The 19092-nt window shown below is 46.1% G+C and overlaps 1 protein-coding gene across 3 annotated transcripts in view; it reads right to left on the reverse strand.

Annotated features, from left to right (window-relative positions):
- Positions 1 to 16788, reverse strand: part of mindy2 (MINDY lysine 48 deubiquitinase 2) — a 38168-nt gene extending 21380 nt beyond the window's left edge. For all 3 annotated transcript variants that reach the window (XM_048231001.1, XM_048231000.1, XM_048230999.1), the window contains exons 1-3: positions 15766 to 16788; positions 14111 to 14168; positions 3834 to 3898 (exon numbers count right to left, since the gene is read on the reverse strand). In XM_048231001.1, coding sequence (XP_048086958.1) covers positions 3834 to 3898; positions 14111 to 14168; positions 15766 to 16695 — 1053 coding nt within the window. In that variant the 5' untranslated portion in view covers positions 16696 to 16788. The remainder of the gene's footprint in view (positions 1 to 3833; positions 3899 to 14110; positions 14169 to 15765) is intronic.
- Positions 16789 to 19092: the final 2304 nt, after the last annotated feature.

Below are 19092 nucleotides of genomic sequence, written 5' to 3' on the forward strand. Positions count from 1 at the left end.
CTTCCCAAACACACACACACACACACGTCTAATGCACGCTCGCTGTGTCTCACTCTTGCACATGAAACCTCATTTTATCTCTCCCTTCTGCTACACACAGCCTCTTGAACACACACACACACACTATCAGGACCACTGGTTCACACAAACAAAGACTGCCTGTCTGTCAGCTGCCTCCCGCCACGCTGCTTCTGACTGCCAACGGAAGTCTGTGTGTGTGTGTGTGTGTGTGTGTGTGTGTGTGTGTGTGTGTGTACGTGTGTACAAGGGTCTGTATCTGTGGGTGTCTGTATGTCTTTGTGTGAATACTGGGGTGTGCATATGTGTGATTCTGTGTACGTGTGTGTGTGATTTTGTGTACGTGTGTGTGTGTGTTATTCTGTGTACTGTGTGTGTGTTGGCAAGCAAACATGGGAACACACACTGACGCGGTCATTAGTTCTCTGTGGAGAATGTGTCACCAGGGAAGGAGAAACACCCCAGCCTAGACTGCCTGCAGTTCATGGGGACGACACACACACCAGAAGAGAGAGAGAGTGTATGTATGTATGAGTGTGTGTGTGTGTTTGAGGGAGAAAGAGACAGACCGATAAATGCAGATGAAGATTTGTGGCCAACACACACTTCCAGGACTGTGTGTGTGTGTGTGTGTTCATAATGTATGGGTCACATGCCCCCCCCTTTCCGCTCCACTATCAGCTGAGGAGTTACATGATCATCACAGGAGGTCTGTCAGCAGCTTAACACAGCTGAATACAATTAAGACAGAAAGTGACAAAACCCTGTTGTGCTGCTGTTAACCTGCGCTAGTGTGTATAGAGCAGACCCTCCTGACCTCACTACACACACGCTCATCTCTCCTGGAGTAGTGTGTGAATAGTGATACACAGGAGCAGCATTGCTTCTTTAGTATTAGTATCATCCTTTAGCATCCCTCTCTCCCTCCCTCCTTCTCTCCCACCCTTTCATAAATGCTCTCCCCCACTGCAGTATGTGGACAGGAAGAGCAGTGTGTGGACAGGAAGAGCAGTATGTGGACAGGAAGAGCAGTATGTGGACAGGAAGAGCAGTGTGTGGACAGGAAGAAAGGAGAAAGAAGAGAGTGGAAGAGAGAGTGAGAAGGAGAGAGGAGGAGAGAGGGAGAGAGAGATAAAGAGGGAGAGAGTGTAAAAGAGACACATGGAGAAATGGAGTAAGAGAGAGAGAATGAGCAAAAAAGGGAGTAAGTGACTGAGAGACTATAAGTAGATGAAGAGGGGGAGGAGAGAGGGAGGGAGGGAGAAAGAAAGGGGGAGATGGAAAGGTTGAGACAAAGAAATAACCAGATGGAGAGAGAAAGAGGAGAAAGAGAAGGAGGGAGAAAGGTGCAAACAAACATTCCCATCACGTTATCTGTTCTTCCTCAACAAAGACACACACACTGGCCCCTCAGCTTCAGCGCTATTTCAGTCACACACACACACACACACACACACACAGCATTCATTAGCTATAAATACACTCCAGTCTTCTCAACTGCCTCTCATTCCATTTCTTCTCTATTTTTTATAAACCATCATCATACTAACGTGAGCAAAGGACTTTCCTCCAGAGGACACAGACCTGTCTGTTTTCACACACACACATACATACACACGCACACACACACACACACACACACACACACACACAGCGCCGGAGGACAAGCACACATGGATGAGTAAGTAGAGAAACAACAAACTCGCCTGAATGTTATCACGAAATGACACGCTTGCTTCCACAGCGAGCGTTTAGCCCCGTTATCGCCATGGTGATACTCTTCAGAGGGCCTGTCCCTGGGAGGCCAAGACCTCCCGCTCCCCACTACAGAACCCTAGCGCTAACAAGCACTAAGAGAGCTCTCTGCTACAGCAGGCATCCGGAACACACACACACACACACACACACACACTCTCTTCACTCTCTCTCTCTAGCACTGCTTCAGCCAGTGGCCTAGCTCTCACTGTGGTGGAGCATTCTGTGAGTTAAAGGAGAATTCCGGTGTGGTATTGACCTAAAGTGTATTTAAACATGATACCGAGTGTGAACGTACGTCTCATAGTCCATCTCGGCTTGTCCCCTGCACTCCAAAATCTGGCGCTAGTTAGCCGATGCTACCAACAGCTTTTTCAATAGTGGTGCTTCAGCATCGGGCTAGCCATGCAAATAAATCACTGTTTTACACCCATTTTAGGGCTCAATGTATCTCCACACTTCATTCATAGACTTCCAAGGGCCCTGACATTTAAAACGAGACATTGAGAACTTTGAAAAAGCACTGGTAGTTTACTTACAAGACGATTTATACAGACAGTATCTTCACGAAGTTTAGTGTTTGCAGCCATCTTGAATTTAGTCACAGACGAGTTGAGCAACGAGTAGGAATGAACAGGTATGATAAGGGATCAGATTCCAAAATAATTCAGTGGAAATGCATGGATTCCAGTTGCTGCTACTGGAAGAAACTGGAATCCATGCATTTCCACTGAATTATTTTTGGAATCTGAGATGGGCTATAAGGACGTCGCTCACACTCTCGTATCATGTTTCAATACACTTTAGGTCAATATCACACCGGAATTCTCCTTTAACGTGACTAAATGTGAAAGAAATGCTAAATGGAACTATTTTCATATAGTCATTTATATCATTGCCGCAAAAAATAAAACAAAACAAAAAAATGTAATATGGACATCTAGCTTCTGAATTCCCTCTCGCCCAGCCTCCACAGTCATGCTACATGACCAGAGAGCAACTGCAGTGCAGCACCAGTGTCTGAACTGAGAGAAGGCCCAGAGAGGAGAGGGCTAGATCAGCCAGGCCTGAGAGGAGAGGGCTAGATCAGCCAGGCCCAGAGAGGAGAGGGCCTGAGGCCGTCCCTGAGCAGCAGACGGACAAGCGCCGCACACCGCACGTCTGTCCACCTGATGCCCGAGTAAGTGAGGCACGAAAGTGAGTTACATATCGGACATGAAACTATCACAGGAGAGGCACGAGAGTGAGTTACATATCAGACATGAAAACGTGAGAGAGGTGCAAGAGTGAGTATGTATGTGTGTGTGTGTGTTGTATGACCACTCCAGTGACCACTATCCGTGATGATGGGTGTTGCTGAGGTCAAGCATCTGAATGCTATACAGGAGGTAGCTGTGTCTTTGGTCCAAATACTCTTTGGAGTCTGCAGTCCACAGCACCAGGCTTTAAATCTACCAAGCTCTTCTCTCTCTCTCTCTCCCTCTCCCCCTCTCTCTCTTTCTCCCTCCCTCTCTTCTTCTCTCCCTCTCATTTCTCTCTCCCCCTCTCCTATACTGTACTACTGTGTGCTACTTCTACTTTGCTCCTCTAAACAGCACACACTCATGCAGAGAGCCCAGTAGGTCATCTGTGTGTGTGTGTGTGTGTGTGGGTGTGTGTGTGTGTGTGTGTGTGTTGTTAAGTAACAGAGTGAGAGAAACAGCAAACTGCAAAGAAGCTCAAAAATAGGCTTCCAAACATAGCAATACTGAATAACACAAGCCTGGACTGTAGTGTGTGTGTGTGTGTGTACAGAGGAATGGAGAGAGAAGAGGCCCCTCTAGAGAATAAAGTGAATAGCTGGGCAAGAGAGGAATAGCAAAAAGAAGAGAGAGAGAGAGTAATAGAGGGAGAGAGAGAGTGAGAGTGAGAGAGAGAGTGTGAGTCAGGGGATGTTCATGGAACTGAGAGGGGGCTGGTTGACATCTATAAGAAGAGACACAACCACAGTCTCTCTCTCGCGCACGCGCACACACACACACACACACACACACACACACACACACACACACACAGTGTACCTGCTCATAGTTGAGCCGCTGAGCTTCAGAGATCTCCTTAGGTTTCGCCTCCAGAATGTAGTCACCTACAAAGAGGGAGAGAAGGAGAGAGAGAAAGAGAAAGAGAAAGATAAAGAGAGAGAGAGAGAGAGATTTAACACTTCTTTCAACAGACACAGACATCATTTTAACCCATGGCTGAGATGAGAGAGACTGAGGAGACAGAGACCATTAGAGAGTGAGAGAGAGAACCGGAGATGAGAGAAACATTAGAAGGGGATGGAAGTCATTAAATTTACCAACACACACACACACACACACACACACACACACACACATGTGTAGACATCTAAAGTGGTCTGTGAGTGAGACAAGCACACCCTGAATAAGCAAGTTATTGGGGCAAGGTTGCCATGGTCGTGGACACCTCAACAGGCACAGATAATACAATATAAAAATATACACAATAACAGTTGAAGAGAAGGAAGGAATAGGGCAATATCAGTATGAGATTTAAGATTTAATTATAAATAGAGTGCAAGGCAGTTCAGTGCAATGGTAATATATTAATAACAATATTGTAATTGTAAGGTTGAAGTACACATGAGGTAGATGAGCAGAACAGTGTTGATGACTTTGTTCAGTGTAAGGGTGGGGGTTGTTTCTGAGTGTTCAACAGAGTGACTGCTTGGGGGAAGAAGCTGTCTTTGTGTCGGCTGGTTTGGTTGAACAGTTTGTGGCCAGGATGTGAGGGTAGAGATTTTAGCTCAATGATCCTCTCTGCAGCCCTAATTTTTCAGTTGCAGTCTGGCCCTGTCCCAAGAAGCGCTGTGTGTCTGTGTGAGTTTGTCTGTGTGTGTCTGTGTCTGTGTGTGTCTGTCTGTGTCTGTGTGTGTGTGTGTGTGTACGAGCAGACAGCTGTTTGCTGGGAGAAGACAAAGCCGTTCCCAGTTCTCCACCCTTCAGGGATCTTCTAGAAGATGTAGAAAAGTGGGAGTGAAAACTCAACAGAACTCAGCCTCTCTGACTCACCTGCTTCAGCTAGTTCTATGCTGCTTACATCAAGCACACAACAGTAGAGTGGGCAGCACTGCTTAAAACACGCATTCTCTACTGATGAAAGGCAGTCGCAGTGTTAGCCAGAATTCCTTGATGTTGATGTTTAAATTTGTGAAAATATGGACCTATCGTTTGATTGGTTAAATTGGTTAGAAACCATGCGAACCAAAGTAGACAAATTCATTCAGATTTACCAGCATAATAAGTGTATAAGTAGAGTATATATACTCTTTTGATCCCGTGAGGGAAATTTGGTCTCTGCATTTAACCCAATCTGTGAATTAGTGAAACACACTCAGCACACAGTGTACACACAGTGAGGTGAAGTACACACTAATCCCGGCACAGTAAGCTGCCTGCAACAACAGCGGTGCTCGGGGAGCAGTGAGGGGTTAGGTTTCTTGCTCAAGGGCACTTCAGCCATGCCTAATGGTCGGGGTTCGAACCAGCAACCCTCCGGTTACAAGTCTGAATCGCTAACCAGTAGGCCACGGCTGCCCCAATAAAGATTGGCATAAGAAAGCAGTGACCTTAAAGCCGTATGTGTCCATTCCTCGATTACTCCTTTAGTCCACAAGAGTCTGCTGATCAAAACAGTCAAATTGTTGTTCGTAAAAAATTTATACAAGTTGTGAATATCGTCATGTGAAGACCATTGCTTGCTCTTCCTCAAACATGAACACAGTGAACACTATTTTCTCTTGTCATTGGATATGGTTGTTTTTGTTTTAAAATAGACTAGACTGGACTACTGATAGAGCTTATTCTGTGTGTGTGAATGTGTATGTGTTTGTGCGTGTGTAAGCTTATGTGTAGGCAAGATAACAGGGTGTGTGTGTGTGTGTGTGTGTGTGTGTTAAGACGTCGGAGGTATTGGAGGCCACTGAACAGCAGGTGGGATGACAGTGAAGTTGGCAGGAGAGGACAGGAACAGCACAGGTCATGAGTAATATATGCAGGATGAACCTGGACACTGTGTGCGTGTGTGTGTAGGACTAATCAAACAGTGTGTGTGTGTGTGTGTGTGTGTGTGTGTGTGTGTGTGTGTGTGTGTGTGTGATCACATTGCACCTGCTACCCTCATTTCCACATTTCACATTCCTCTGTCTTACACACCGCCCAAGAGAGAAGACCTACCCTATGCTCCACACGGGACACACACACACACACACAGATCCCGTTTAGAGTATGCATAGATGGCCATCTCCAACACGCTTCCCTACACAGAAGCTGGTCATCATAACAAAGTGAATGTACCTGGACTTCAACTGTGTGTATGTGTGCCAGTGTGAATGTACACAGTATATGCCAGTGTGTGTGTGTGTGTGTGTGTGTGTGTGTGTGTGTGTGTGTGTGTGTGTGTGTGTGTGGTGTGTGTGTGTGTGTGTGTGTGTGTGTGTGTGTGTGTGTGTGTGTGTGTACGCTCCTTGGCCCGGTCTTCTGTATTCCCAGTGCCAGGCCTCTCTACTGGGTTGTGGTCTGGCCTGCATTCACTAGCTCACTATGGCCACTTCCCTCCCTCCTGCCCTCTCTTCCTCTCTCCCTCCCTCCTTCTCTCTCGCTCTCTCCCCCTTCCCTCTCTCTCCCTCCCTCCTTCCCTCTTTTCCTCCCTCCTTCCCTCCCTCTCTCTCTCTCCTCCCCTCCTTCCCTCTCTCTCTCTCCCTCCTCCTTCTCTTCTCTCTCTCTCTCTCTCCCTCCTTCCCTCTCTCTCTCTCTACCCAGGCAGGAAGTAAAAGAGAGAGAAGAGGGAAAAGCCTCCTCCAGTTCCCCTCCACACCACCACTGGCCCTCTGTCCCTCTATATGTGTGTGTGTGTGTGTGTGTGTGTGTGTGTGTGTGTGTGTGTGTGTGTGTGTGTGTGTGTTGTGGCCACAATGCCTGTACTACCAGAAGCACTTTTAACATAAATGGAGGGCTCCCTATATGTATATGTGTGTGTGTGTGTGTGTGTGTGTGTGTGTGTGTGTGTGAGGGCTCACTCCCTGGAAGTACAGCATCAGCTCTCTCCCTCAAAACACACACACACACACACACACACACACACACTGTCTACAGCATAAGTGCATGGGATAAGTCAGCTCACTCACTCACTCTACTGTTGTTCAACAGCAACCATTCCTACACACGCCCACAAACACACAAGCCACACACACACACACAAGCACACACACACACACACACACACGTGAGAGGAAGTATGTCTGCATGAGCATGTGATATGTGCTGTGTGTTCATCTGACCATACAATACCATCTCACAGACACCCACACACACACCTACATGTGAGCATGTTTCGAGACCGGACACTTCAAACACACACAGACATAGAAGACAACGTTAGTAACACGTGCGTGCGGGCGCACATACACACACGCACAAGTAAAGGTCACCTGTCTCATTACTTCCCATCAGCTCTGATTTATTCAGCCTCCACACACACATACACACTTCACACCTACTCTGCTTCAAACTTGCTGTGTTACATATATGTGTGTGTGTGTGTGTGTGTGTGTGTGTCAGAGTAGGTAAGTGTACACAGTCCTTGACAGATGTTTTGGAAGTATATTCTACAGCAAGTTCTGTGATTACTCAAAAGATCTGCTCTGCTGCTGAGACCAATCTGTATGTGTGTGTGTGTTTGTGCCTGCGTGTGTGCGTGCAATAACACACACACACACACACACTTAGCATAATGAATTGAATAGCATAGCGTTATGTGGGCTAGTAGCTGGTTGGCTTGCACCCCCAGAGCCACAGTCCTACTACGCCGGTCTTGCCCCTCGGCAGCCATCTTAGCCTCTGGTCAGACCAGGCTCCTCTCTGAATGACTAAGGAGAGATCTGTAGCTCAACAAAGGAGGGTCACTCACTCACACAAACACACACAGACACACAGGAGTGTCCAAATGATTTGCAGTCCAGCAGCTCATTGCTGGTAACATTTCTGAGTGAAGCCCCCTTGGGCTCTCTCTCTATCACACACACACACACACACACACACACACACACACACACACTGCATCTCCAGAGCTAATCTATGATTCATAATAATAATTGAATCATGATGGGATTGATTTGTTCTGAAGCACATGAATGTCTTATTCATAAACTCAGAGAAAGATCCCAATAGACTACCAAAGAGCTGTGTCTGTGTGTGTGTGTGTGTGTGTGTGTGTGTGTGTGCGTGACGTTACACACGCAAGCACATAGTGCCATGATACTAACCATACACACACAAACCCAATCTGTGGTGATAGTCAGAAGGATGTTTGTGACATTTTCAGACGTATACAGCTTCCCTGTGGTCTGTGACCCACACACATACGGTCATAAATATATATTAATTAGTCTTATCAGCACACATACTGTCATACATATATATTTATTAGTTTTATCAGCACACATACCGTCATAAATATATACTTATTAGTCTTATTAGTACACATACTGTCATAAATATATATTTAAGTCTTATTAGTAGGACGTATACTATCTATTCGCTTTGGACAAAAGTGTCTGCCAAATCCCATAACCATAGCCATAGCCATAGCCATAGCCATAACCATAGCCATAGCCATAACCATCCATAACCATCCATAACCATCCATAACCATAACCATAGCAAGTATCTACTGAAGTCTTATTGCAAGTTGTATACTTAAAGGAGAATTCCGGTGTGATATTGACCTAAAGTGTATTGACACATGATACAAAGTGTGAACGTATGTCTCATAGCCCATCTCGGCTTGTCCCCTGCACTCCAAAATCTGGCTAGTTAGCCGATGCTACCAACAGCTTTTCAATGGTGGTGCTTGCATCGGCTAACCATGCAAATAAATCACTGTTTTACACCCATTTCACGAGGGGCTCAATGTATCTCCACACTTCATTGGTAGACTTCGAGGGCCCTGACATTTAAAAACGAGACATTGAGAACTTTGAAAAAGCACTGGTAGTTTACTTACAAGACGATTTATACAGACAGTATCTTCACAAAGATTAAGCGTTTGCAGCCATCTTGAATTTAGTCCGCGATAAATTAGAGGCAACGAGTAAGAATGAACAGGTATGATAAGGGATCAGATTCCAAAATAATTCAGTGGAAATGCATGGATTCCAGTTGCTGCTACTGGAAGAAACTGGAATCCATGCATTTCCACTGAATTATTTTTTAGAATCTGATCCTTATCATACCTGTTCATTCTTACTCGTTGCTCGACTTATCGTGACTAAAGGGTGGGGTCACAGTGAAGCCCTGCCTGCATTCAGATATCAACTGTCAAACAAGTGTGTGTATCTGTGTCTGTGTGTGTGAGTGTGAATGAGAGAAAGAGAGAGAGACAGTTTGTATAAGTGTGTGTGTGTGTGTGTGTGTGTGTGTGTGTGTGTGTGTGTGTGTGTGTGTGTGTGTGTGAGTTTGTGGTGTGTGCGTGCATGTGTGTTTGTGTGTGGGTGTGTGTGTGTGTGAGGTGGGATGGGGCACATGCCAGTGAAGGCCCTGAGTCCTCTCTGGTTTCCCTGACGTTAGCAGAGGGCGGCCCGTGGGGATTCCCCCCAAGCAGAGCCGACTCTCGGCACACACCTGACCACTTGGCCCTACTCAACACACACACACACACACACACACCAGCCATGTTGTTTACGTCCCCGTTTTCTCCCAAACATGCTTCAGACTGCAGTGGTATTCTTTTTTAATGTGGCTACACAGATACAGTAGACTCCACTACACAGCGCAACTCTAGAGTACCACCAGCCCAGCCCGACGCAGACCACTACACAGGAAAACAAGCCTCAGCCTTCCTGAGCCTGTTGTGGGCCAACAGCTGGAGCCAATGCTATATAGCTACAGTAGCACTAGAGAGGAGCACTGGCTAGTGCTGTAAGCACGGGAACATCAGGCAGTATGGGGTGCGTCCTCACATACGTGCTGTAAGCACGGGAACATCAGGCGGTATGGGGTGCGTCCTCACATACGTGCTGTAAGCACGGGAACATCAGGCGGTATGGGGTGCGTCCTCACATACGTGCTGTAAGCACGGGAACATCAGGCGGTATGGGGTGCGTCCTCACATAAAGCACGGAACATCAGAAGCTGTAAGCTGTAGCGGGGAACATCAGGCGGTATGGGGTGCGTCCTCACATACGTGCTGTAAGCACGGGAACATCAGGCGGTATGGGGTGCGTCCTCACATACGTGCTGTAAGCATGGGCACATCAGGCAGTATGGGGTGCGTCCTCACATACTTGGGATGCTGTGTGAGAGACCTCAATCAAGCTGACCTGTGGACTAGTCAGCATCGCTGCCTACAGTCCCATGACTATATAGCAGCTATGCACACACACACACGCACACACACACACACACACACACACTTTTCATATTATTCTACAGTTCTTAGTCATAGAATGTATCAAAGTAATTCAGAATTTCTGTGAAAGTTTCAATTAGACTGCTACTCTTCACAGACCTATCGATCACTGATGAACTGTGAATATCTCACACAGCCCAAGACCAAGCTTGATGTTTTTCAGCGATTCAGAAATGTCTAAAATATACACAATGTAACTCTCTGATGTCCAGACAGGTTTGAGTGAGTAGATGTTGTCTCTAAGAACACATTGATGGACTCTGAATCTCTCAAATCTCTCCACAGATGTGACAGGCAGCTCCATGTTTGACTAAATGGACCTTTGGCCACACGTGGTTTCTGACACTGGCGTTTGGCTCAAACGCTGGACTGACAACTTCCATATTGGCATGCAAACTAACCCCATGCATTTCTATGGAGGATTCTTTGAGTGTTGTGTCTCCTCATTAGAAAGTCTCTGCTGTAACTCAGTCGCTGCCAATTCAGAGCCCCCGGTCAGGACTACTCGGAGCTCAGAGCCCCTGGTCAGGTTTACTCGGAGCTCAGAGCCCCTGATCACGACTACTCGGGGCTTTAGAGCCCCTGGTCAGGTTTACTCGGAGCTCAGAGCGCCCGGTCAGGACTACTCAGAGCTCAGAGCGCCCGGTCAGGACTACTCGGTGCTCAGAGTGCCCGGTCAGGACTACTTGGAGCTCAGAGCCCCCGGTCAGGACTACTCGGAGCTCAGAGCCGGGCTTCGTGGTCTCGTGATTTAAAACCCTCACCAAGTCTGTTTCAACGCAAGAGGCTGACAAACACCAGAAACATCAGCTGCAGCTCCAGCTTTCAGCGACCATCAACCATCCATCAAAAGCATATGTTAGGGTGGAGTGTGAGTGTGAGTGTGAGTGTGTGTGTATGATTGCTCATGCAGAGATATTTTTGCTAGCAGAGAGGTTCACAGACATTCCTAGCGTCTCATTAGGGTTAGGTAAACCCTCTCCACACACACACACACACACACACACACACACACACAAACACACACACACATTAGGGCTATGTAGTTTCTCCTCAGCTTGTCTTCTGCTATTTTCTTCAGCACACAGAGTTAAATTTACCAGCCTGGGCCCAAACTAGCAATTTCTGACATGGACTACCAGGCAATTACACAGAGGCCCAAACACAGGCCCAGGTCTGAGGGGCCTACACCCACATTCAGACGTGGTTCAACATCTGGCTGGTGAACTCCACTTAAAGGTGCAGCGGCTAGTTTCAGATTAAACAAAATCAAAGCTCCTCAACGCCTACATTACTGCAGCAATTCTCAGCAGGAAAAGACAACGGCCTGCTTTCCTCACATTCCTATGCATTCTATGAATCTAGCCTACATTCTGAGAACTCTCCGTTTCTTGCACTTGATATATGTTTGTTTGTTCCAGAGGATGAGGGGGAAGGATGCCCTTCTTCTCGACATCATTCCGCTGTTTATTTTCTGACAACAAACACTCTGCACAGTGTGGGACACGACATGTGATGACTAAACCTGGTGCACTTCATAACCTACTAGATCTGAGGAAAACTGTGTGTGTGTGTGTGTGTGTGTGTGTGTGTGTTAGGGATGGGCAACGATCGTCGAATAGTCGAATAGTCAGAATCACATCAAATATCGAATAATGAATGTGACTATCGTTATGTCCACTAGTAAAGAAACTCAAGAAAAAATTTAAAAAACCAGCACTAGAAAGGCAAACGTGTTCCTGTAACACATTGCATTCAACCAGAGGGTGTCGCTAAAGCACCAAAACTGCCACCCGTGCAGTAATCCATCCCTGCTGACAACCGAGTCCTATCACTGCTCACTTCATACATAACTGGGAGGTGCACAGTGCTGTTCTTCAGACCAAAGCCATGTCAAAACGGCATACGGCTGAAAACCTGTCAATTGTGCTCACAAACGCGACAGATCAGTGGGGTCTTGGAGGGAAAGTGTCCGCCTGCGTGCATGACAATGCCAGCAATATGGTTCTAGCCAACACTGGCCTTGACTGGGACCCTCAGCCTTGTTTCGCCCACACATTACAACTGGCCATAAACGACGGCTTCAAACTACAGCAAATAAATCACGTAATTTCATCTGCCAATCGTCTGGTTTGACATTTCCACCATAGCACAGTTGCAACCAAGGCGTTGAAACAAAAGCAGCAACAACAAAACTTGCCCGAACACAAGTTAGTGCAGTTCTGTCGGACAAGGTGGAACTCTGTTCATGATATGTTTGAGCGCTGTTTGATGAAGATTACAGTGGGGAAACACACACAACACACACAACAGAGCTAAATCATTACTGCCAGGATATATGCCCACCTCTCCACATTGATCCCATGACCTGGTGGAAAGCCAACGACTGCAAATATCCCCGCCTGGCAAAATTGGCAAACACATACTTGGGTGTGCCTGCTACATCAGTGCCATCAGAGCGTGTGTTCTCCGCAGCTGGACTAATTGTCAACAGATTGCGCACCCGTCTTCATCCCGAACATGTGGATGTGCTCATTTTTTTAAATAAAAATATGGCATAGATAGATAGTGCTAGACTATGACAATACGTTCGTTAATAAAACGATGCCGACTGTGCTCCGCTAACCTATAAGCCTAAAATCATTATGGCATATATAGCACATTTTTGAAAGAAACATTTAATTTTGATAACGAAACTATGGGTGTAAATATACATCTATAAATAGAGATTGTTTTTTTTTTTTAAGAGTTTGATGTCAAGTTCATGTTGTAGCCTAGTCTGACCGTCATTCCTGTAAAAAAAAAAAAAAAACGTCTTTCCTGCAGCCTAAAATCATTAATGCTTGAGGCAACATTATGAAGTTATCAGTTTTAAAGATCTGAAGATGATTTCGCAGTTTTTAAATATTAAAAATGTTATGAACAGTTTCCGATAGGCCATCGTTTCCATATACGTGTCTAGTTCAGTCATGCATGCGTTCAGTAAAAAAAAAAAAAAAATAGCGATCTGTTTTCGAGCATGTACTGGGCCTGCCTAAGCCTATGTTGAAATAATTTGATGTTCATTGCACAGCTGTTGTATTAAACAGATTGATTTCATACAAATCATAAAAACCTCTCCCTGTGTCATTGTGTGTGCGTGTATCCGAGGTTTGTGTGTGCGTGCGTGCGCGGGGGAGTTCTTGACTGACCGATTTTCGAATAATTTTCGAATACTTATCAGCGAATATCGAATGGAATTTTTGCCAGAAATGCACATCCCTAGTATGTGTGTGTGTGTGTTGTAAGAAAGAGAGAGTGTGTGCCTCTGTGTGTGTATGTGTATGTGTGTGTGAGAGAGAGTGTAAACGTGAGTGTGTGTTCAATTTGAGTGAGGTGAAGTGGACAGCCAGGCTTCAGGTTGTTTGAGAGACATGAGAGAGAGAGAGAGAAACATCTGCTGCCGGAGGCCCATGTTCCCCTTACAGCATGCTGTCCAAACATTTCAGCCCAGCCAGATCTCAAGCACACACACACACACACACACACAAGCTCACCTCCAACACACACTATCCCCACCTAAATCACACACACACACACACACCTCATCTCACCTCACCTCCAACACACATGCTCCCCACCGTACACATACTCTCCACCCACCTCACCCCTAACACATCGGCACAGAGCTGCAAGGGAACACATACACAGACACAGACACAGACACACACACACACACACACCCCAGTCCACCCTGTATGCTGACTGTGGTGTGAGGTGCAAGTGGTGCTGGACTTTATCAGGACACGACCTTCAACACAGCAGCCAGATGGGGGAGACCTGCTTCAGCACGCACGCATGCACGCACACGCATACACACACACACACTCACCAAGATACTCCATCAGCTGCTCGGCCGTGATGATCTCCATCATTGGAGGCATCTTCACCTGCACAGAGGGAGAATGACCAAAAAAATCAAAAAGAGAGAAACCATGAGAGACACACACTACTCATGCACTACAGTGCTGAACTGCAGCACTTTCTGTTTCATCACAGGGTTTGGTTCCTACTGTAGGTAGCCAACCAATGAGCTTGCTGATGTTACAAGTCTTCCACAACGTGTGACCTTAGAACTTCAGCTATAGGAGCACACACACACACACCCACAGACAGGTGCAAGCACAGACTGGTGACTTAGAAAAGTGTGCATGCATGCATGCATCGCGTGTGTGTGTGTGTGTGCCGTTATGTCGTACACACACTGGAGCTGAAGTCAGTTCGCCCACAAACACAACAACTAAACACAATAACATAAGATACACACGCAGATAGATTATTTTCTCCAAACTCCAAAAACACACACACGTGCATACACACGTGTACGCAGTACGCACACACACACACACACACACAGGCTGTTCATAATTTGTGTTCAATATGGCTGACACCCAGATGGTGTTCGCTTTCAGAGAGACTATCAAAGGACTAAACAGACACACACACACACACACACACACAACCTCACTTCAGGTTGAAGAGAGGAGATACACTGAAAGCACATGCACACACACACACACATTATTTCTTTCATACACACACCAATCAAATACACGCTTTATTATGCAAATAGGGCTCACAGCTGAACCTCATGTGACTTGGTTGAGATACTCAGCAAACTCCTCTGAGGGCTTCATACCTGTTCAACATCAGCTGACAGGCCTGGGTACACTGCCTACCCACAAATTACATTCTGGGGCCTCTTTGCTTAAACAAACAACACACGATGAGTTCACCAAGTGCCACCAGGAGTAGCAGGGAAGGAAACACAACACAGCTGCGCTGTCAGAACCCACACTCCTCGTGACGGACGATCCAGTGGAGTCCTCACTGCCACAGGTCACAGTGACAGGTCAGTGGGCGTCCCCCTCGCAATCTCGTCTCTCTGTCGCCCTGTCTCACGACCGCTGCCAACGCCTCAGAGGGCCCTAGAGCTTAGGGTGGCCTCTTGCATGCAGCGCACAGCTCCTAGTGATGCCATTGGTCACCACGACCTGACCAGGAGTGAGGACTGACCACAGGACACCTACACACTTCGCAGCGCAGGTTTTGCTATGAGAGCAAATGTGGCAGGTCACATCCGCTCTCATAGCAAGACCTGCGCTGAAGTGAGATCACTGAGTGCACAGTTGTCCTACACAGTCAGGATTAGACAGGGTAGCTCTGAAACTCATGTATGCCAGCACGGCTCGCTGGTTAAGTGGGCTACTACACCATGCCACAGGCAGGCTAGTGCATCCATGGGAGGCACATCTGATCTATGGAAACTGGACAGCGACACAATAGAGCGGGGTTAGCGGGTCTATGCTAACTGTGACTGACTGACCTAAGATTAAACGTTCAGGAAAAGGGATGAGTGACTAAACGAACAAGGATGGGCTACTCTTTCTGTGGTACACAACTGACTCAGAACAAACATGTCCACTGTGGAATATTAGCTAAAGTGTGAGGTTGTCAGATGGGCTACAACATCATCTTACTATTTACCTTCCATGCCAACAGGAGAACGTTCATGATGGCCAAGAGCGGACAAGGGCCGTTCTCGTTCTGGGTTATGATCGGAGTGTTTTCCTCTTTCCATTTTATCCACTTGATGTGATAAATAGACTGGCCGGCGCTTCGGTCCTTGGTGACGGGCAGCTTGGCTCCGTCCGGGCCGTACTCGTTCTGCAGGGCGAGGGCAAGACTTTTGTCTTCCAAACCTTCGCTGGTGGGCTCAGAACTTGGACAGGAGTTTAGATTTGAGAACGATTCCAGCGAGTCGAAGCTCCGGGATTCACCTGCGATGCTGTGGTCACTCCCACTCGGTGCACCCTCGGAAACGGCCGCTCGCTCGGAGGAAACCGAGACCCCCGCTCTAGCATTCCCCTCTTTAGTGTTTTCCGGAGCCAGCTGAGTGGGCTTTGACAGCTTGGCCTGTTCCACCGACACACCTTCCGACACGGCGGGCTGAGTGGGCATAATCCTAGCCGCTGGCGCTTCCATCGCTGGAGGCTCACCCTTCGCTGGCTTGTTTACTAACTTTGAGGTGGCAGCCTGGTCATTTCCCGTAGCCGAGGGCGGGTTGTGCTCCATCCCGTTAATCAGCTGGTCCTTCGGCTCGGATGTTAAGGTTTCCGACAAACCACTCGGGTGTGCGTTCCCGTCCTGAAGCGAACGCGAGTCGGTCATTTCTGACACGATATCTGATTTCTCTGTGGTCGAGATGGCGTTAGCATGGCTAACAATTGTAGTACTACTGGCGTTAGAACTAACGTTACTACTATCCAAAGTACTGAGCGACGGGTCTTTCTTTTTGCAGGCATCTATGTTTCCTTTCACCCCTCCAACGGCCGTTATGTCCCCCGTCTCACCGGGCAGAGTCGTGAACAAAGAGCTCCCCCCTACATCCCGATGAAGGTTTGCATTTTTCTCCATTTTGAGTTACACATCGACGACTGCTTTTAGCAAGATTGCAGCTTCGGTCTGTGCTCCAACGACGCCATGACATCCCTGCTCATGTGACGTCACCGGGCAAGAAACGCCTATTCCACAGGCCATGGAAAAATATATTAAAATACAACTGTTTGCATTAATACGAATAAGTTCTAAAAATAGTATTAGGCAGACATAGAATTATTCTCCAGAGCCTGACAAAGTTGGTACAATTATAAATGCCACTCATTACCATATTATAATGAGAAAATCAATATCGTAATGGGGGGATGAGGTGTGTGTGTGTGTGTGTGTGTGTGGGGGGGGGGGGGGTATATCTCACAACACAATTTAGTTGAATTTCATTGAACACAATTTAAACAATTAATAATGGTTGAACATTTACTGTAGCATACGCTATTATGTTTCATATGACAACAACATATCTAAGCCATAGCTATTTAGGGGTTTGTCCCTTTAATTAAAGCGTCCTGTGATCGTTTATTTTTATTATTACCACCGTAATTTAGTACATCTATATGTAGGCTACGTCATTTGTCTACGGACGGATTTCTCTCCACAAAAAACAGCCTAGTGATTATTATGGAAGCATATGGGTAGCTTTATTCAAATGAGAATGCAATCTGCAATATGCAATTCAAAAAGACATTACATTATGCAATTGACCTCACAGGACCAGTAGGGCTAGATCGCCCACTCTGTCGTCCATTGTCGTTAGTTAGGCTAAAACTCACACAGCCTTTCCTTGCCCTGCTCTCTCTCACACACACACAACGGAGACTCCCCTCCGTGGTCTGGCTAGCCTCATAAGCAGACCGGGGGTGCGGTCGCTCCGGGCCCACGTTTGGCCAAATCGATCTCGCTGAATTGTTGTATACGATGCTTTTTTGTAGGCTACTGATTGCTGGGGGAGGGGGTGCTACTAAAGATGCCGCTGGTTGGCAAAGTTATCAGCAGCAACATAAGAGCCTTAATAATGTAAGAACACAGCTGGGTCTTGCGGACACTAGGCCTACTCGCGGTCACGGCACGGTTAACATTATTCATCAACTGTGACATGATATGTTTTGCGCCAACACACCCCAATAAAAAAAATGTGCCCCCTTGAAAATCGCACATGTCCCTCTGTCACTGTACTCTACAGCCGGTCTGTCGGCCAGAGACTGACTCCTCCATTGCAAACGCTAACTGGGTAAGAAGAGCGTTAACACGGAAGTGACGTAGCCTAGTTCCGCCTTTGACGGTGACTTGACAGATTGCAATGCGTTTGGCAGATTGAATGGCCATTTGAATTTTGCAACACAAAGAGCGTGACTAAAGTGCAATGCAATCCGCACGGGGGCTATTTCTTTTCCATTTGAATAAAATGCCTCAAAACGATTGCAAAACGTTTTGCCCAAAATAATCCAAAATCTTTTCAGGCTGGCATTGACAGTTTTGCCAAATATGTTTTTAAAATGCAATCCTACATTGCACTTTAAATATTAAATTGCAAAACGAATTGACAGTTAAATGATGAAACTGAATATTGAAAATTAAAATGCAAAATGAATTGCCATTTGAATTTTGAGACTGAAGTATTCAGAATGGAATGCAATTCAATCCATGTTTATTCTATTTTTTAACAAAAATTATTGGAATTGATTTTAGGATTTCATTGTCACTTTGCAGATTAAAATACAATTTGTTGGATATTATTGCAAATTGCAATATTAAATTGCATAATGAATTGTCAATTGCTTAATGTAATGTCTTTTTGAATTGCATATTGCAGATTGCATTCTCATTTGAATAAAGCTACTCATATGCTTCCATAGATTATTCCAGCAACACTGCGTTTTCAATGCCTGAATCGATGTAGTTCCGCTACTAACCACATGAGGGTGAGCGTCACACAAGAAACACAGAGCTGTTACCTAAATTCAAAGAAAAACATCTGTAGTTTTTTGCAAATTCAGTGAATATCTGCTTTTATTTTTTGGTTTTACATGCATGCATTGAAAACTAATTTCACCTTGACAGGTGGTAAAATATCTCTCCAGAGCTGTCTGTCTGTTTTTTTGCATTCAGTCGTTCATTTTTGCAGCCACAGGGCACAATCTGTTGTTGCACCACTATATTATAATGCAGCTTCCTACTGCTCGCTTCACATCAGGGAAACCGTCCCACACACCTAATAATGGCCTTAATGTAAGATGATCATAGTCTATTATTTCAGCATAGCACACACACACACACCACCACCAGCGTAGATACTGTATACTCTCTAAACTACACCAGAAAAAAGTGTTAACTTGACACAGTTAAAAACTGCACAATCTGCTGTTGTGTAATTTCCCAACTAGAAGTAAAAGCAGAGCAGTCATGTTAAGTCATGTC

This window comes from Alosa alosa, chromosome 21 (genome assembly GCF_017589495.1).
Source record: "Alosa alosa isolate M-15738 ecotype Scorff River chromosome 21, AALO_Geno_1.1, whole genome shotgun sequence".
NCBI classification, from domain to species: domain Eukaryota; kingdom Metazoa; phylum Chordata; class Actinopteri; order Clupeiformes; family Clupeidae; genus Alosa; species Alosa alosa.